We start from the raw sequence: 18,375 nt of genomic DNA on the forward strand, positions 1-18,375 counted from the left end.
TGATGGTTCATTAGGCGGCAATTATGCCGAACAATAGACGTATTTCTTGTTTATGTTATCGACATTCATATTGACTGTGACAGCCCAAGTATTGCGAGTTGTGAGGCTACAGAAGCTTTTCCTTCCTGCACAAGGCGGGATAGATTCATAGTTGCTGTATGTTTATGCTGAAGATTAATTTGTGCTACTCTAACCATACACGATCACAGAACTACAAATTTCATCATCCGCACTTGTTGTACATCAGCTAGAAGATACCAAACACGTTGGCTTATAATCGCCTATAGTGAACCCCGAAATGGGCATTAGGGACATGACCACCATTTGCATCCCACGATTTGCAAAGGAACAAACGTCCACTGTGTCAGAGAATCGCGTTACACAGTGAGGGTAAGACCCACGACACACCGTGCGCGACTGGCATATTTTAGTCCTGCCAGCCATTCAGTCCACGACACGGAGAAACACCTTGACTTGAGGACTTCCGTTTAAGTCGCCTTTTATGACATGGGAGCAGGAACCCAATGGATTAAATCTGGGTTGAGAAACTTCAACCCGCCTGATGCCACACGGCTTCTAGGCTGGTTTTGTCCGGAGAAAGATGGTAGACTTATTAACCTCCTAGTGGACCCCAGGCCAAATTTGAGATATCCTTGTTCCATTGTTGCATTATTATATGGAAATTGAATGAATATACTAACACTTTCGTTATCGCCCCCTATTTTAAGAGCGTTTCTGCACATTTAACTGGACTTACTATATTTTAATGCCACATTTACGTTTACTTAACTTTGATATTTAGATTATGAGTTCTTCGAGGGAATATTACAAACGCAAAAATGAGCTTCAACAAGAACACCAACATCTATCTACGTCGCGAGATTCCAAGGTGTCATCCCAGCACTATCGCTCCAAGCATGTGGACAGTCACTCGCACAATCGACATCGTGAATCTAGATCCCCCTCTCCAGAAAGACGGCACAGGAAAGTAGAGCAATCGGAAACTAGCACTTCTGAAACTAAAATATTTCAATCAACCAGCGAAAATGTTTACGGTTCTATTAGTCCCGATAGAAAAAAGTTCAGATCCGAAAACGACTTTCACGATTTAGGCAAACAAAAGATCGAATATGATTCGTCAACCAAAAAGAGAGAACTGGGTTCCAAGGCACCTCGAATTGAAGAAACCAATTTGGTGAGCTTTTCCTTTCTCAATTATAAAGGTATCCTTAACCGAGTTATTCTCGGTTACTGTAGCCGGGACCAACTCGTTAACGATTCGAACGATTTCTGGTTATTTCTGAACAAATATGAAGCACTGCTCAAGAAAAGTGGACAGTGTATTCTACCGAAGCCACTTGAAGAAACTGAATTACAAACGGATGACATGATTCAATCAACTTACAACAACGCTTTCAGCACAGCAATTTCATTAAATGTCCCGTTCGAGGAGCTGTACAGCAGACTGCGACAATTGGATGAAAGTGGAAAAATCAGTGCTTTGAAACTGAAACAATTTTTGCAGATAGTATCACACTACTTAGATTTCCGCCAGAAGGAACGCTTCAACAGGCTAAGGAAGCTACGAAAGGCGCAAGCTGAACTCCCGGTAGCAAAGCACAAAGATGAAATTGTGGCAGCTGTACGGAATGAGACTGTGGTCATTCTTGCTGGTGATACAGGCTGCGGTAAATCTACTCAAGTACCGCAATACCTGCATGAAGCTGGGTTTGAGAAAATTGCTTGTACCCAGCCTAGACGAATTGCTTGCATTTCACTTGCAAAGCGAGTAGCTCACGAAATGCTGTGCGAATATGGCACACAGGTCGGTTACCAAATTCGGTTCGAAAGGGCCAAAAGTACCCACACCAACATTTTGTTCATCACCGAAGGTCTTTTACTACGACAACTGGCTGCAGAGGAATCTCTCTCCCAATATTCGGTTATCATACTTGATGAAATACACGAAAGGCATCTTCATGGTGATTTCCTGCTGGGGATAACCAAGTGCTTGATAAGGGCTAGACCGGATGTAAAGCTGGTTCTCATGTCAGCAACTATTAATATCAAGCTGTTTGGAGACTACTTTGCTGAAGAGAAGGCACACATAATCGAAGTTCCCGGTCGATTATTTCCAATAAAACTGCACTACATGCCGCAAGTGCAAGACATCGCTTTCACTAGTACAGGAGGTAAAGGCAAGCAAAAAACAAGCAATCGGATCAGTCCTGATCCGTACCTTCAAATTCTGCAACTGATCGATCAAAAGTATCCTCCTACGGAGAAAGGGGACGTTTTGATTTTTCTAAGCGGTTTAAATGAGATCACGACAATCGTTGATGCAGCCAAAGAGTACTCAGAGAAGAATAAAAACTGGATAATTCTTCCATTGCACAGTACCCTCTCAATCGCCGAGCAGGATAAGGTATTTGACTACGCTCCGGAAGGAATGCGGAAGTGTATCATATCTACGAACATTGCGGAGACATCGGTGACTATCGACGGAATTCGCTTTGTAATCGATTCCGGCAAAGTAAAAGAGATGAGTTATGATCCAACTACTAAGATGCAACGGTTGAAGGAGTTCTGGATTTCGAAAGCTTCAGCTGATCAGCGTAAGGGTAGAGCTGGACGAACGGGACCAGGCATATGCTATCGACTCTATGCGGAGAAACAGTTCTACGACTTTGATGCATACACAACGGCAGAGATATTGAAAGTACCTTTGGAGTCTCTACTGTTGCAAATGATTTCGATGGGGTTGCCAAATGCTAGACTGTTTCCGTTTGTGGAACCACCGCCATCGGAAAACTTGGAAAATGCTATCATGAACTTGAAGCAACATGTAAGTTAAGAGTTCTGATCTTCGTGGTGTTATTGTTAACGAAATTGTTATTTTTACAGGAAGCACTAACAGCCGATGAAAAGCTTACTCCGTTAGGTAAAGCTTTGGCGAAAATTCCAGTAGATATCGGAATTGGGAAAATGTTGCTGATGGGATGCGTATTTCAACAATTGCAACCAGTTCTGACCTTAGCAGCTGCGTTGAGCGTCCAGTCACCCTTTACAAACCGTGCTTATCGTGAAGCAGAATGTGAGGTAAGTGTAGATTTTTTTGTTTCGATAGTGGTTTTTACCTTTGAGTAATTCGCCTCTTTTTTGGGTTAGGGAAATCTATTTCTAACCTTATGTGCGGGGTTGCGAGTCGAATTCAGGTAAGCTGCGTACAAGACAATCGATTTACCATTTACCTTGTGCCCGCTCCCTTGCATCGAACTTTACTATTACGATTTTCCATTGATTGACACCGGTGTAGTGGAGTGCACTGGAAATGGTGCAGCATTTTTGCACTTTCTAGCAGAAGTGCAGAAAACTGGGTATGTTCCATTGACACTTCTGCTAGAAAGTGCCAAACCAGTGCACTACACTACACCGGTGTCAATCAATCGAAAGTCCTATATGTGATTTGTCATGTCATTTATGAGCTTGAGCTTGAGCTTATGCGACCACCCCTGGCTGCTACTCCGTTATCGATCTGAACTAGCTGAAGTTGCACAGGGAATCAATAGATAATTATGCTTGAGACTCCTGGTCAATCCTAGAGTGTTTATTGACTCCTGGTAATCCTAGAGTGTTTATTGATCAGTACCAGCGCCGACCAGGCCCGAATGTAGATCTCGGAAGGAAAGGAAAAGAATGTTAGTCCGATACTTGCTTTTGCTAGAGGTCGTATATACTACTTGCTTTACACAAGTATCACGGGAGGAGGACATTTGTTAGTTAGTATAGGGGTGCGATTCTTCTTTATGTTCTAGCTATTTTCCATCAGCCTATTTCCGCTACGAAGCCAAAGGCCGACACCAGAGGCGTGACTCCATTATCTGGATTAGATATCGACCCATCAACTCATGGACCGGGGACCAACGGCTTTACTACCCTTCCGAAGGAAGACGTGATCACAGATTTTTAGACCTCCAACCACCGGCGCCGTCGGCTTTAATTTTTTTCCTTAATGGAGACATAGTTTTTGACTAAATTTTTCTCCGCTAAGGAGAAATAAAGCATAGTAACGTATGCAATACTTTTGGTCTTGCATGACGAATGATTTGATAGAGATGACATGACCTCTCGTTCAAGAAAAGATCTTATGACAAAATTGCAAAGCCATTGCACCGCTGGTTGATGGGTAGAAAATAATATCAAAAGAAACTCAAAATTTTGAGCTATGGTACCATATAATTCAGGGAACAAATGATCGGTGATATGTCATAAAGGATAGCCTTGGTAAGCATTTCCACTGAAATCGTCATTTCTTTTCATCGACTACAATGGTGAAGTACTGCCAGGACACTTTCCACCGGAAGATCACATTCTATCTTAATAAACCGGCTCGCATTCTAAAAGGGTTGTAAGTGCTCCAGCAAAATTTACTAAATCAGCTTTTAAATCAGTCTTGATACTTCCTCGAACGTGTATTCGAAAAACAATAAGATAGGAGAAACGCAATTGAAATCCAGTGAATAGTGTAACGATATTTAATTTTGTGCTCAGGGCGAGATAAGAAGGTAGACAGATCCCGCATTTATGATGGTTGTTTCGTTGTCGTGTCGGGAAGCCATTTTACGGTTCGGATGTGTACAAGTTTACTACCAGCTATTTGTTTTGCTTTAAAAAATTTTATTGCAGCGTGCTTTGCGTTCTCTCGAATCTGACCATGGAGACCCGATCACCTTACTGAATGCCTATAAAGAATGGCTAGAACTGAAACAGACCCGCTTTGAGTATCGCAGAGATGAAAAACGAGAAAGTACCAAAAGCTGGTGTCGTAGGCGGGGCCTAGAAGAGCAACGCTTTTACGAAATTACTAAACTAAGAAACCAGTTTCAAGACTTACTGCAAGATTGCGGTCTCATGGAAAGCAACAGTGACGACAACATGACTAGTGCGGAACGTGCTATACGACACGGTGAACTGAAGCAGCTGAAAGAACTGCGAAAAACGCACCGGATGGAAGCTCCCCGAAAGAGACAATTGCTGAAATCGGACCCGTGGGGATTTGGTGATGGAGAAGAAGATGACGGCAAAATTGATATCAGGGATGTAGAGTTTCGAATGAACCTAAACTCCTCAAAATTACAGATTTTGGTGAGTGGAGCAACAGCTTGTAGCTATCGAGACCTCATGACGCTGAAGTTGATTCTGGTCAGCGGGTTGTATCCTCAAGTGGCGATTGCAGATGACTTCAACTACTGCAAGGTAAAATTGTTTTAAAATATCATAGAAAAAGAAAAATTAACATTTTGTTCCAGGGACCTGCAGAACAATTTTTCCACACGCAAACCAAACCATACGTCACGCTTCATCCTATGGGATTCTTCGCGAACAACGTGCAAGTTCTACAGTTAGATGATAACGACATTGTCGAAAAGAGTGGACCATACAAATCGCGTCAACCGCTTAGCTCCCACCACCAAATAGTTTGCTACCTAACACTATTGGAGACTAACAAAACCTACTTAATGAACACGCTTCGCATGCCAGCAGCTCAAACGCTACTGCTGTTTGCACATTCGATCGATACTAATTTGACCTGTTCGCGGCTAATCTGCGATTCTTGGTTGTGTTTGGATTTTCCTTCTCCGGAAAGTGGCCAAACTTTGTTATATAAAGCATCCAATCTCAGGCGATTGTGGAATAAAATGTTGGCAGAGAAACTAAAAGGTATGTAATTTTGAAATAGCTCAGTCCAATATTCGTTAAATTTTCTGGCAAAATTCCATGTTTTAAACGGTACCAATTGTGCGTGAACATTCCAAACTGTTGTTCAAAAATATTTCAAACGTTAATAAGCTGTAATAACCTGTAACTTGCATCGTTTGGATTTTTATTCGCAGTTCTTACACAGACAGCCGACGAAGAGTTGTCCCGAGCTGAGCGAGAGAAATCTATCGATCAGATGAACTATGAGCTCTGGCATGACCTAGCTCAGTATATGAATACGGAAATTTGCTACACCATCAAGCGTTTGCTTCCAGCTGATGTGAAAATCATGTACAAAGGTCCATCGGCAACGGAAGCTGTAGAGTTGGATCCAAATCCTTTCGCTCAGGATTTTGTACCAATTACAAACGAAACCAAGGGAGGAATGCATATTACGGAGAACATTTTGTACGCGTGGTAATTGTTTTTTAATTCTTATATCTTTAATGAAGGATTATGATATTTTTATGAATTGTTTCAGCGTGAATGAAACCGATTGGAGCATGCAGATGTATGAGGAAATAATAACTAATGATTGGGAGTGTGCCAACTGCAGCTGCACATACAATATGACTGGATTCCAAAAGTTGCAGCATAAAGTCGGTATGATGAAAAGCAAACTTACAAGCAATCCAGTTTTCTGAACCGATTTCAATTACCTTTTAGTTTGTAAATCCAGTCCAGCGGTCGATACTGATGCCCAACAGCCGACACCTTCTACCATTGACAGACAGAAGCCTAACTCAAAAAGTTTCGACTGCCCAGTTTGTAAAACCACACTTCACCTTACCGCTATCGAGATTTTGAAACACAAAAAAACATGCACCATAAAAGTGAAACAAGAAACGGATTGAATAATTTTCCAATTTATTACTATACACCAACATCAATCAAACCTAATTAAATCACATGCACTAACATTATATGACTAGAATGATATCCGAATGTTCACGTTATTCGAGAGAATGTTCTATAAAGCTTTACGTTTTCATCAAATCCAGTAACAGCCGTTCGATGGCAACTTCTCCGACGGTTTTCCGAAACAGCATTTCCTGCAAAATCTTTGGATTAGCCGCCGATTTGATCCCCGGTAGCAGCAGTAGCAGATGACCTAACCGAACACCGCCGCACTTCTCGTGTAGCAGACCGATCGTTTGATCCTGCAGCAGAAGAACTTCGTGCGCTGAGTAAAGATTGGCATGATCAGACCGAAACAGTATTAAAGCCTTCAAACAGGCCGCTTCTCGATAGTCGACACGTGCTAGCGCAAACTGTTGTATGGCGGTTTGTAGTCTGATGGCGGATGGGTTACGAACGATGAAATCTGTCGAATAGATGGACATGAGAATTAGTGTAAGTAGTTCGGTACCTTCTACATATAAATACATTGAATGAATTTATTAGTAATATTTTCGACAGTGTGTTATTCTTATTTCATTCGTAAATAAAATCGTCATAGTAGTGTAAATACTATAGCTTCTAAGAAACTAGTGTCAGAATCATGAAAGTTGACGTAATCCAACTGATAAATACTGGCTGCCCTCCGTCCCATCAATACTTTGGTAAGTTTTCAAGTACGTTCGAAACGTTCCTGACTATCGCTGGAGCAGCTCTGAACGCGGTACCCCATGAAGGTCCGCTTCAACCCTGGCATGCGACTTCACTACTTGCAAAGGTAACAATGGGATCATATAGAGGCGACTACTTATTACGGGCGTAGATAGCGGCTTGGAGTTGGGACCCAAAAGGCATGGAGGCAGACACAAACAATAAAAATTTAAAAAAAATGTAACGGAGCATGTGTGGTGAACCTGCTCGCCAAAAGTGGTCTGGGAGGTCACCTACCCAGCAAAACGACCAAATGTAAGAGTAAATGTAACCACACCAGCAGCAGTAGCGAGAGCTGCCCATACCGAGCAGGACGCCAAGGAAAGCTAGCATTTCAGGTGCGCACGCCGAAACCAAGCATTACCCAAGAAAACCAACAGTCTGCATTGCATAATGTGACGAAGCTGAGGTAAAAAATAGAGAGCTCTACGAATTCGTGATAAGCAAGGGCATCGTGCACGGACAGATCAAGGATCTAATGATTAGCATCAACTCCGCCATAGCAGTCGCCGAATGCGGACAGATGGCGTTATTGGAGAGAGCTGAAAACGCGGAAAAGACACTGAAGACAACGAAGATAGCGCAAGCAGAAGCTTATGAGATGTCGCAGGGTGACGGGTATTCCTGTTCTGTAAAAAGAGTAAGGGAAACACCAGGAGAGAAGCAGGAACCGAAGAGGCCCAAGAAGGTTGATGAAAGACAGTGAACAACCGACAAATGGAGAGTGAATGGCGAACCGTATAAACCGTAGAAGAGAGGAGGGAAAAAAAGAAAGTAGAAAGAAGCCCTCGAACGCGCGAGGAGAGGTATAGGGGAGACGCTCTAGTCGTCAAAACAAAAGACGGCGTGACGTTCGCTGCAATCTTCTAAAGGGTGAGAGAGGATTCCAAGCTGAAGGAGCTGAGGGAGATTGTAGTGAGAACCAGGCGCATTAGAAAAGGCGAGATGCTGTTCGAGCTGAAGAATGATATACTGATCAAGAGCTCGACTTATCGGGAACTCGTAGGAGAAGCAGTGCGAGGAAAAGCGCTTGTGAGAGCTTAAGTTTAGGATGCAGTTGTCGAGTGCTTGAATGTGGACGTGATCACACTGGAAGACGAAGTGAGGAGCGCGCTAATAGATCAGTGTAAGCTCGAGAAAGTGTAGATGTCAATCAGGTTGAGGAAGGCGTATGGTGGCACACGGACAGCAGCGATACACTTTTCGCCAGCTGTAGACAACCAGCTTGTGTCGATCGGTAAAATCAAAGTCGAATGGTCGGTGTGTTCGTTACGATTGATTCCGATTGAGACTGAACAAAGCAAACAAAGTACTTGCTCTGCGTAAATGAGGGCGGAAAGTACCACATGACGGGGGGCTTCTAATGCCCAGAGTACAAAAAGGTGAAGGCAGGCAAATGATGATGGAGATATCCCAGCTAATCTCAATCATTGCGCCATTGCACAGCAACTGTTGTAACAGTTGACAGTTGACAACAGAAACGAAGTGCGACGTCTCAACAGAAACGAAGTGCGACGTCTATCGCAGAGCCGTGTCGTGTTCCTTCTGATTACAGTAATTGCGTGGTGGATAGCGCAGGGATAGCAGGCTGACCAACGCAAGACGTTACACTCTGTTGGAAACCCTGGCGAAGCTGGATGTAAGGCTGTGCAACCGAGGTTCCTCTAGCACATTCCGTAAAGACGACCGGGAATCCACTATCGACGTAACATTCTGCAGCGCGTTGCTGATGGATGACACGAATTGGCGAGTTATAGTAAGCAGGACACACATAGCGACCACCAGGCGATCCACTATTCCATTGCTTTGTAACGTGAAGAGTGAGGACTGGCGAGCGGAAGTGGAAAATAAAGGACTTTGACAAGGACCTTTTTTTGGAAGCACTTCGTGCTGACAGCCTCGCTCCAATTTCCAATGCCGATGAGCTGGCGGAAACATTAGCGAGGGCGTGTGACTTAACAATGCCGAGGAAAATGGAGCCGAGTAATTTCCGGCGTTCGGCGTATTGTTGGAACAAGAGGATCAGCATCCTCCGTGTTGCCTGCCTGAAAGCCAGAAGACGCGTTGAAAGAACAAGATCTGAGTCAGTCAGAGAAGAGTGTAAGCTGATGCTCTGGGCGGCTAGGGCCGCTTTTAAACGCGAGATAGTACTGCGTAAGTCCACCTGCTACAAGGAGCTATGCAGAGAAGTAGACGCTAACCCCTGGCGCAGCGCTTATCGTGTCGTTATGCTCAAAATAAAGGGTCCAACGACGCCAGTTGAAATGTGCGCTTACAAATTCAAAATTATCGTAGAGGGACTTTTCACGAAGCAAGACCTAACCGCATGGGCGCCTATACCATATGTTGATGCATACTGGAGAAATGCTGGTGATAATCGAGCCTCCAACGACAACCTCCTTATAATGGCGAAAGGGATGAAAGCGAAGAAAAGCTCCCGGTCTGGACAGTCTCCCTAACGTTGCACTGAAGACCGCATTCTTTGCGTTTCCGAACATGTTCAGGATAGTACTACAAAAATGCCTGAACGAAGGCTACTTCCCAGACAGATGGAAGACTAAGGCCTACCGGTGGGTCTGTACCGGATTCTGGAAAGCTATTTCCAGAACCGCGTACTGCTATACGAGACCGATGCCGGCCAGAAAAGGGTTCCGATTTCCGCCAGAGTCCCGCAGGGCTCGATCCTAGGCCCGGTGCTATGGAACCTCATGTATGACGGGGATCTGAGACTGAAGTTCCCTCCTGGGGTCAAGATCCGACGACGTAACCTTTGATTGAGGGAGTCAATCCCTGAGGTAGAACTAACCGCAGAATACGCGATCAACACGGTGGAAGAATGGATGAGCGCGAGAGGCCTGGAGCTCGCTCATCATTAGACGGAGGTAGTTATCGTCAACAACCGCAAGTCGGCACAACATGCAGTTATCCATGTGGGAGAAGTCGCGATCACTTCACAGCGAAGTCTGAAGTCTCTAGGAGTCATTATTGACGACAAGCTGACCTTCGGCAGCCACGTCGAATATACATGCAAGAGAGCGTCGACTGCTGTTGCGGCTCTATCGAGGATGATGTCCAACAACTCAAAGGTGTGCGCCAGTAGACGTAAGTTACTGGCAGGCGTTGCCGTATCTATCCTCAGGTACGGCGGCACGACATGATCAAGAGCACTGAGGGTAACCAGTTACCTACAGAAACTGGAGAGCACCTACCGCGTGATGTGCCTCAGAGTGATATCTGCCTACCGCACGGTATCACACGATGCATCCTGCGTGATAGCGAGCATTATGCCAGTCGGGCTGGTCATTCGGGAAGATGAGGAGTGCTTCGAGCTACGTGGAAATAGGGGAGCCCGCGAGCGCACCAGGGTGACCTCGGTTGCCAGATGGCAGCGTGAGTGGGACAACTCCTCGAAAGGTAGGTGGACCCACCGGCTGATACCTAACATATCGAGCTGTGTGGGAAGACCCCATGGGGAAGTTCACTTCCATCTGACACAATTTGCTGTCAGGCCATGGCTGTTTCCGACAGTACCTCCACAGGTTCGGGCACGCGGAGGTCTCAGCCTGCCCGGACTGCCCAGGTGTAGACGAAACTGCCGAACACATACTGTTCGTATGTCCTCGGTTCGACGTCGAAAGAAGTCTGACGTCTGTGACTGGGACACAACTCCTGATACCCTTATTCAGCGGATGTGTCAATCGGTGGAGAAGTGGAACGTAGTCTCGGCTGCTATCACCCAGATTGCCTGTAGGCTACAGGTAATTTGGCGCACCGAGCAATTGGTTAGTTGGATCGAAAAAGGCCGATCGCAAAAAAGTGAGTGAATGGTCTGTCCATGCTGAGGCAGGTTTGCCCGAGCAGAGTCTGATAACAAATTGAGAACTAAACTTGATGTTGTGATGTAGTAGGGAATGATTGCTCAGTTTGTTATCATTTTGGTCGTTTTAACGGTTAAAAGATCAAAATCGAAAGCAGAACAATTGCACTATGACATCAAACAGAAAACTATTTATGCTATCAATGAGAGCAAATTGAAAACTCATTGAGATGGTGAAATATTTCATTGATAACAAAATAAGGAATCAGTTTGATGTTTGTCAAAGAAATAGAAACAAACATTTTTTTTTTTCTAAAAATGTAAGCACATCAAAATGAGATCAAAATATGATGTCATATCTGAAAAGTTTTAATTGATATCGAAATAAGATTTCAATTTGATGCTTGATATCAAAATATGTTGTCTATTTGCTATAATTTTGATGTTGGACTTTGCTCGGGTGGCGCAGCGACTGGCAACCGCGAAGGGGTAAACCCAGCCACCCCGAAGCAAGGCATAAGAGCGAGTGTATAGGCGTATATGTGGACTGCCTCATGCCAAGATGGGAGGGTCGTAGCGTAATATGTTGGGACTTAGCTATCGATGTCTCGTGGCGTGGCAGAGGAGTGAAAGGGTGAGCATCCAAGTCAGTGTCACACCGTATGTTAAGGGTGAGCACAAAAGTCAGCCTCACATGGTATGGTAAAGGCTAGCACAAAAGTAAGCCTAGCAAGGAATGAGAAAGGTGAGCACACAAGTCAGCCTCGCATGGTATGTCAGAAGTGGGGCCTAAGAAAAATGTTCCACATGGGATGCCAGGGGGAGTGACAGGGGTACAATAGAGTAGTACGATCGAGAGTGAACCAGGTGATAGGGTGAGCATCCAAGTGAGCCTCACATGGTATGGTAGAGGCGAGCACAAAAGTAAGCCTATCAAGGAATGAGTAAGGTGAGCACACAAGTCAGCCTCGCAAGGAACGAACAAGGTGAGCACAAAAGTCAGCCTCACGTGGAGTGTTAGAGAGTGAATCAAGGTGCGATAGAGAGAACACCCAAGTAAGCCTCATACAGAACGTATGAACGCATGAGCGGGAGTGAATGAGTACATTAAGTACAGCCATCCCCCAGAAGTAATACCGAGAGGTAGTTCCTGGGGGTAACGATGGCGGAGCCCAATGGAGTTTAGTCGGTCACCATTCGAGCCCGACTCGCCCCCAGTACACCCCGTGTGGTAGCTTGGACACCTACTAATAGCACGTGTACTGGGTTAGTACGTAAACGTCTTCTCCATTCTTAAAAAAAGAGAGATGGAAGATCCAGAAGCTGGTGTTGCTGCTAAAACCAGGGAAGCCACCAAGAGATCCAGAATCACATCGGCCTATATACTTGCCGGATACTCTTGGTAAACTTCCTGAAAGGGTCATCCTCAACAGGCTGACGAACTACGCTGAAAGTGAGAACGGACTATTGCAAAGGCAGATCGGATTCCGGAAAGGCATCTCAACGGTGGACGCCATCCTCACAGTCATCGCGAGCGCGGAGAGTGCATTGCAGCAAAAGAGAAAGGGGTAATTGTTACTGTGCCGCATTTACGATCGACGTGAAGAACGCATTCAACCGCGCCAGCTGGGGGCGATCGCCGTTGCGCTGCATAAAATGTGGGTCCCGGACTATCTGTGCAACGTTCTGAGAAGTTACTTTCAGAACCGAATACTGGTCTACGAGGCGAACAGAGGTCGATTAGGGTATCAGTGGGAATACCCCAAGGCTCCATACTCGGCCCAACGCTCTGGAATAGAATGTACAACGGAGTCTTAACACTGAAACTGCTCTGAGGAGTCAACGTTGTCGGCTTTGCAGATGACGTTGTTCTGACGATAACCGGCAAGACTCTCGAGGAAGTGAAGATGTTGACGGCTGAGATAATATGAATTGTGGAAACCTGAATGGCTGATGTCAAGTTGCAGCTGGCTCACCCCAAGACGGAGGTAGTGCTGGTCAGCAACCGTTAAAAAATTCAGCGTGTCGTCATCAGCGTCTGCGGACACTCGATTGCGTCGATGCGTGCGCTGATGCACCTGGATGTGATAGTCGATGATTGGTTAAATTACAACAGCCATGTATGTGAGAAGGACCACTAACGTATTGACAAGGATCATGCCGAACATCGGAGGAGCAAGATGCAGCATGAGACGTCTCCTGGTGGATCGGTATGCAATCCTCAATACTGAGATATGGCATACCGATCTGGGCAGCAGCACTGAACTCAAAGCGTGTCGCTACAGAGAAAGTGGCGAAAGGACCAACAAAGTTCATCGGCTAGAAATCCGCCGCGAAACCACAAATCGAATTTCGGGAGAAATTCCGCCGCATGGGAACTTTTCATCGGCTTAGACTAGGTCCACCGCCGGGGACTAGTTGAGTAGTACGCGACGTAGCACCGGGTTCGTATCGTCTGGGCGTCGGTGAACCAGACGTCAGATTTCACCGGAACCGCCGGTCCGACCTTGATTCCCTACCGGATAGCTCTCGAGTAAGCTGCATCCACCGCCGGGGATTAGAGCGAGTAGTCCGCATCGAATAGCTAGCAGTGGGTCGTTGGGGCGCCAGTGAACTGGAAACTACGCTCCATCCGGAAACGCTGGACAAACCTCAGCACTTACTGGCTGGCCTGTTGAATAGAGTAGATCTACCGCCGGGGACTAGGTCGAGTATATCGGGACGATGCGGGGAGCTAAATGGCTCACGGAAACGAACATCGGTATCGGAAGAAATCTACCGCCGGGGAATTCACAGTAGGGTAGATTCGCCGCCGTGGACTATCCGACTATAAACAAAAATGAGAGCTAATTGGGGTACTACTAATTGTGACATGTTGTGACATATGGGGAGTAGGAGTAAACTAGAACGTTAAGTAACATATTTCCACTGAAGGAAGGATTCGTTGCGTAATAGGAGAGGATAGATAGGCAAATTTGTGACATTTTTTTTACATGGGGCTCCATTGGGGGAGAGGGAGTCAATTTTAGACAATTTTTGCTTAACGTAATTTATGAATGGTTCCTAGTTGGTTGCAATCTGTGGGGCCCAGAAATGAAAATGCTAAAAGGTAGATTTTTTCATACTAATTTTCATCGTAATACAGAATGCCAAGTTAAAATTAAATGATCCCTAAATTTTCACAGTTGCGTGGGATCTCAAATGGAACCAAAAGACATTTATTCTCGCATAGTCTTAGTTTACATATTCAACTCACCTCCGTCAATTGGCAATCCCCACTGAGCCGCCGTGATTACGAACAGCTCTGCCCAGGATTCCTCCAGCAGCACCTTTTGATCCCCTGCTGGCAGCTGAAGAAACGACGGTACCGATTTTGCCCATTTGACCGCTAGAAATAGTAACTTGGCCGCCGTTTCAAACAGTATATCCGTTTCTGTTTTTTCAATCGTTGTCGCCCCCGTCGGTTGGTTGGTGCATTCTTCCGAGCTGCTTACTTCGTTCTCTTTGGCTGTAACGCTGGAGTTCAGAATGGAGCTGATAGAGTGCACGGGTGGGGACTGCAGGGAAGCCATATCCCCAGTGATCTTGGTGAAAATGGATTCCGAAAGGATTTTTTCCGATGTTTTCTGGTTGGAAATGTTCGGTACGGTGGACGTACCGAATGCTGTCGGTGGGAAGTGATCAAACATCGTTGTTCCTCCGTAGGGCGATATGAATCGGCTGGTATCCATTGGGGTGAATGCTGACGACGCAGTTATGTGCAGCGGTAGAGGAAAGAACAGATTTGTCTGTGGCATTGTGAACGGACGGGGAGCGTAGAAATCGGATGGGTTCATTGCGTTGATGGCGGAGAAAGGCGCACAGTTGCGGGGGGCTCGCTCGTGTTGAACAGCTGAAAACACAAGGATAGGGAAAAAAGACAAGAAAGAAAGTATGCTTCCGGTTAGTCTAAGTGATGTGGTTTTCTAACAAGGGAAGCAAATGCCGAATGGCGGAAATACAATGACTTTGGACAAGTTAACGATGGTATCGGTGACAGCCGCTCCGGTTCCCACGAAGAACATTTCAATATAATCGTGTCACCCTTAAATTGTTTTGCGTGTAAGTTCTAGTGCTTGTTACGAGCTGTGGTCCCACATGTTCAAATGACGCGGAGCTCGTATGTTGGTATTTCGATACCAACTATTACTAGCTCGGAGCAACTAAATTACAAACGATTTACCATTATTTTAGACTTTGGTGTTGACACTCTTTTTGAAGCTGTTTTGAACAAAGTTCAGTTAATAGACACAAAACGCATTACTGCTTGAAATATGCAATGTATACCGCAGTTTTTCTCTAAAGTACCGCACAATAAATTTTGATTTCCAGGTTATCGCTTAAAGGAGGTGAGAAAAAATCGGATGTCTGCAAGACTAACAACAAACAACAATTTGTTGATTTAGCAATTAAGAGTGCTTGAATGTAAATATATTTTTCGGTCGCTTTCAATCGAAGCAAGTCGAACAAATCATCAAGGGCGAGGGTTAGGGAGGTCGATTGAGTATAATGGGGGTGATATCCAGAAGTACCGTGGCTACTGCTTCGAGAGGGGTGGAATTGAACAGTGGCATGTAGGGATGATAGGCGTAAAATACGCAATCAGGGTAAAATATTCCACCGATAAAATTTACATGACCAGATTCTTCGAATTCATGCGACCTAAATAGACTTGAAGCTTGTGACCATATTTTGTAACTACTAACAAAATAAAAAATTGTGTGTCCAAATGAATTTGAAATTTCGAAACTTTTCATATAGAGATAGGATATTCCATAAAATCTAATTTACCCTCAATTCCCCGGTTTGTCGGCTGCTAAGTGGAAACGTGTGGCTACGATTTTCCGTTCTGTTGTGATCTCGGCACTCTATAAAAAGGTGGTCTGTGGAACGAAACTTGTCTTCCACGAACCAGGCCACGTGTTCACGCTCGCAGCGGCGTGATTGTACTTTGTGGTTAAATGTAAACATATTTTGTCCCGATTGCTTTTGGTACTTGTGCCCTAATTGCACCCTGAGAGATGGAAGTGATATGACAAGTGTTTGATTTCAGTTTGCTCTCGCACGTCTCCGTATGTCAAATGTCACTGGCATTCTATTTGGGTTGTCTGTTCATATGTTGTTGCAGTAGACGAGTGTTGTTATAATGCAAGAACTGTTCATTTTTTATTCGCTCAGATCGCGCGTAACAGACACTATGATTTAAAGATTATTTATTCAAGTTAAACAGGACACCAAGGTATAAATTTCCAATGAAAAGTTTGTATGTTGCGCTAAAACGGCACATGAGTTAATGGCCGAATTGGTAATCATTACTGAGAAGAGAGATATTATATATTTTATGGGTAATCATGAACTAATCACACTTCCATTATTATACGGATTTCGCCTTTCATGTAGCAACGTTAATCATCACTGAACCATCTAAACTCACCTTCTCGGCGCATATTCGCCTGGAGACACTTCGCGAAACGGCACGCCTGACACTGGTTTCGTCTGGAAACATCAACGATACACTTTCCACCCTCCTTGCATACGTACTCGAGATTTCTGCATAGATGCATAGATATAAGGGAGAGAAGAAAAAGAACATTCAACCATTTACGGTACGGATCGTAGAATAATTTTCGGAGTCTATTTACAAGGTGTACCTTCTGATGCTACGCTTGAAAAATCCTCGGCAACCGTCACACGATGGCACCCCGTAATGTTTTCCTGAAGCCCGATCGCCACATACCTTGCACAGGGCGTTGGGGCCATTGGACAATTTGAGGGTTGGTTCGACCATTACAGAAATCTAAAAGAAAAACTATTTTTATTCACCAAGCAGAGTGACGAAATTTTTCTTTTAACATTGAACAAATTATTTTACACATTTGTCCATTCACTAAAACTCGTTTAATTTTTATTATAACCTTTAAATGTGAAAATCAGACATGGTAATTCGATGTAAGAGTTGAGTAAAAAACCTCCAGCGTAAAATCCGATCAAAGTAGCCGTTTATTACAGAGAATTTTAATCTCTACGCCCAATTTCGAATCAAGCGACTTTATGCGGATTTTCTTGTCATTTGTTTTGAAATGAATTCGCTCAAACTTTCAAGTTTTTTTCCGACGCCCAGAGGGCCGAGTTTTATATACCAATCGGCTCAGCTCGGCGATTTGGGACAATGTCTGTGTGTATGTAACGGTGTTTCTCAGCAATGGCTGAACCGATCTTATCCAAATCAATTGCAAATGAATGACCTAACTCTCATACAGCACGCTATTAATTTGTTTTTGATTCCGATGTTTAGTTTCCAAGATATGGATGCTTGTATGTGTGATGAGACATTTCTTATGACTCTTATCACTCTCTTCGGATATTATATAGATTGAGAACATTTAGAACTTGGTGTTTCGCGATGTTTTTGATAAGCCGGTTTCGTTTAGCGCCATTTGTGTGACTTTTGGTGGGTCAAATCAGTAAGGCATACCTACTAAAAACTACTAAAATGTCTATTTTAAATTTCTAGTTAAGCGATGCGAGAGATCGTGTCTATCGCAAGCCATGAAAAATGAACTGCATTGTGGAGCGACGGTCATTACTACGTTTATAAAAAAATATTACAATTAAAAAATTTAAAACACTTTATAATTTTTGCAACCTTATTTGGAAATGGAAAACTTTTGTAATATTGTATAGGGAAAATGTTGAAAATTCCTGTATTTTCTCAATCCGCAACATATAAACCCATACCAATTAATTTATCAAACTATCACAAGAATGGGGGTAGGGGAGACCTATCCGTCTTTCAATTTTCATTGCTTTCGTTTCTCTTAGTTTTAAATTTGTCGAAAATAGGTTCGCCAAATTTTGGAAGAAGTCGATAAAATAACCCCTTGAAAACTACCAAAAATTTCGTGTAGTTCGGTGCAATTGAAAAAAATATCCTTAAAAAATGGGATGTAGCTATTAATGTATGACATAGTGAATAATAAATGTATTAAAGATCCGTTTTTATCAGCCCCATGGTGTACCTTTGGCTGCTGAAATGGGGACCTTAACTAAATCGGGACATATTTCTTTCTTTGTTTATAATAAACCGAACCTTTTTTTTAGTCCCGTGATGTAGTCTTATAACCATTTCTGATTATTTAATATAAATTCCC

General features: G+C 44.1%; 2 protein-coding genes across 4 annotated transcripts in view; one reads left to right on the top strand and one right to left on the bottom strand.

The window, feature by feature from the left end:
- Positions 1-6,706, top strand: part of LOC131684240 (probable ATP-dependent RNA helicase DHX34) — a 35,864-nt gene extending 29,158 nt beyond the window's left edge. The window contains exons 2-8 of the mRNA XM_058966932.1: positions 803-2,845; positions 2,905-3,099; positions 4,687-5,256; positions 5,310-5,721; positions 5,895-6,177; positions 6,242-6,363; positions 6,427-6,706. Of these exons, the coding sequence (XP_058822915.1) occupies positions 806-2,845; positions 2,905-3,099; positions 4,687-5,256; positions 5,310-5,721; positions 5,895-6,177; positions 6,242-6,363; positions 6,427-6,614 (3,810 nt within the window). The 5' untranslated portion in view covers positions 803-805 and the 3' untranslated portion in view covers positions 6,615-6,706. The remainder of the gene's footprint in view (positions 1-802; positions 2,846-2,904; positions 3,100-4,686; positions 5,257-5,309; positions 5,722-5,894; positions 6,178-6,241; positions 6,364-6,426) is intronic.
- Positions 6,707-6,740: 34 nt separating this feature from the next.
- The window catches only part of LOC131684243 (nuclear receptor subfamily 2 group E member 1-like), a 30,213-nt gene continuing 18,578 nt past the window's right edge, over positions 6,741-18,375 (bottom strand). For 2 of the 3 annotated variants that reach the window (XM_058966938.1, XM_058966937.1), the window contains exons 2-5: positions 16,867-17,021; positions 16,659-16,774; positions 14,442-15,077; positions 6,741-7,084 (exon numbers count right to left, since the gene is read on the bottom strand). In XM_058966938.1, the coding sequence (XP_058822921.1) occupies positions 6,741-7,084; positions 14,442-15,077; positions 16,659-16,774; positions 16,867-17,012 (1,242 nt within the window). In that variant the 5' untranslated portion in view covers positions 17,013-17,021. The remainder of the gene's footprint in view (positions 7,085-14,441; positions 15,078-16,658; positions 16,775-16,866; positions 17,022-18,375) is intronic. The other variant, XM_058966939.1, reaches the window with a different exon arrangement.

This window comes from Topomyia yanbarensis, chromosome 2, assembly GCF_030247195.1.
Source record: "Topomyia yanbarensis strain Yona2022 chromosome 2, ASM3024719v1, whole genome shotgun sequence".
In the NCBI taxonomy this organism is placed as follows: Eukaryota; Metazoa; Arthropoda; class Insecta; order Diptera; family Culicidae; genus Topomyia; species Topomyia yanbarensis.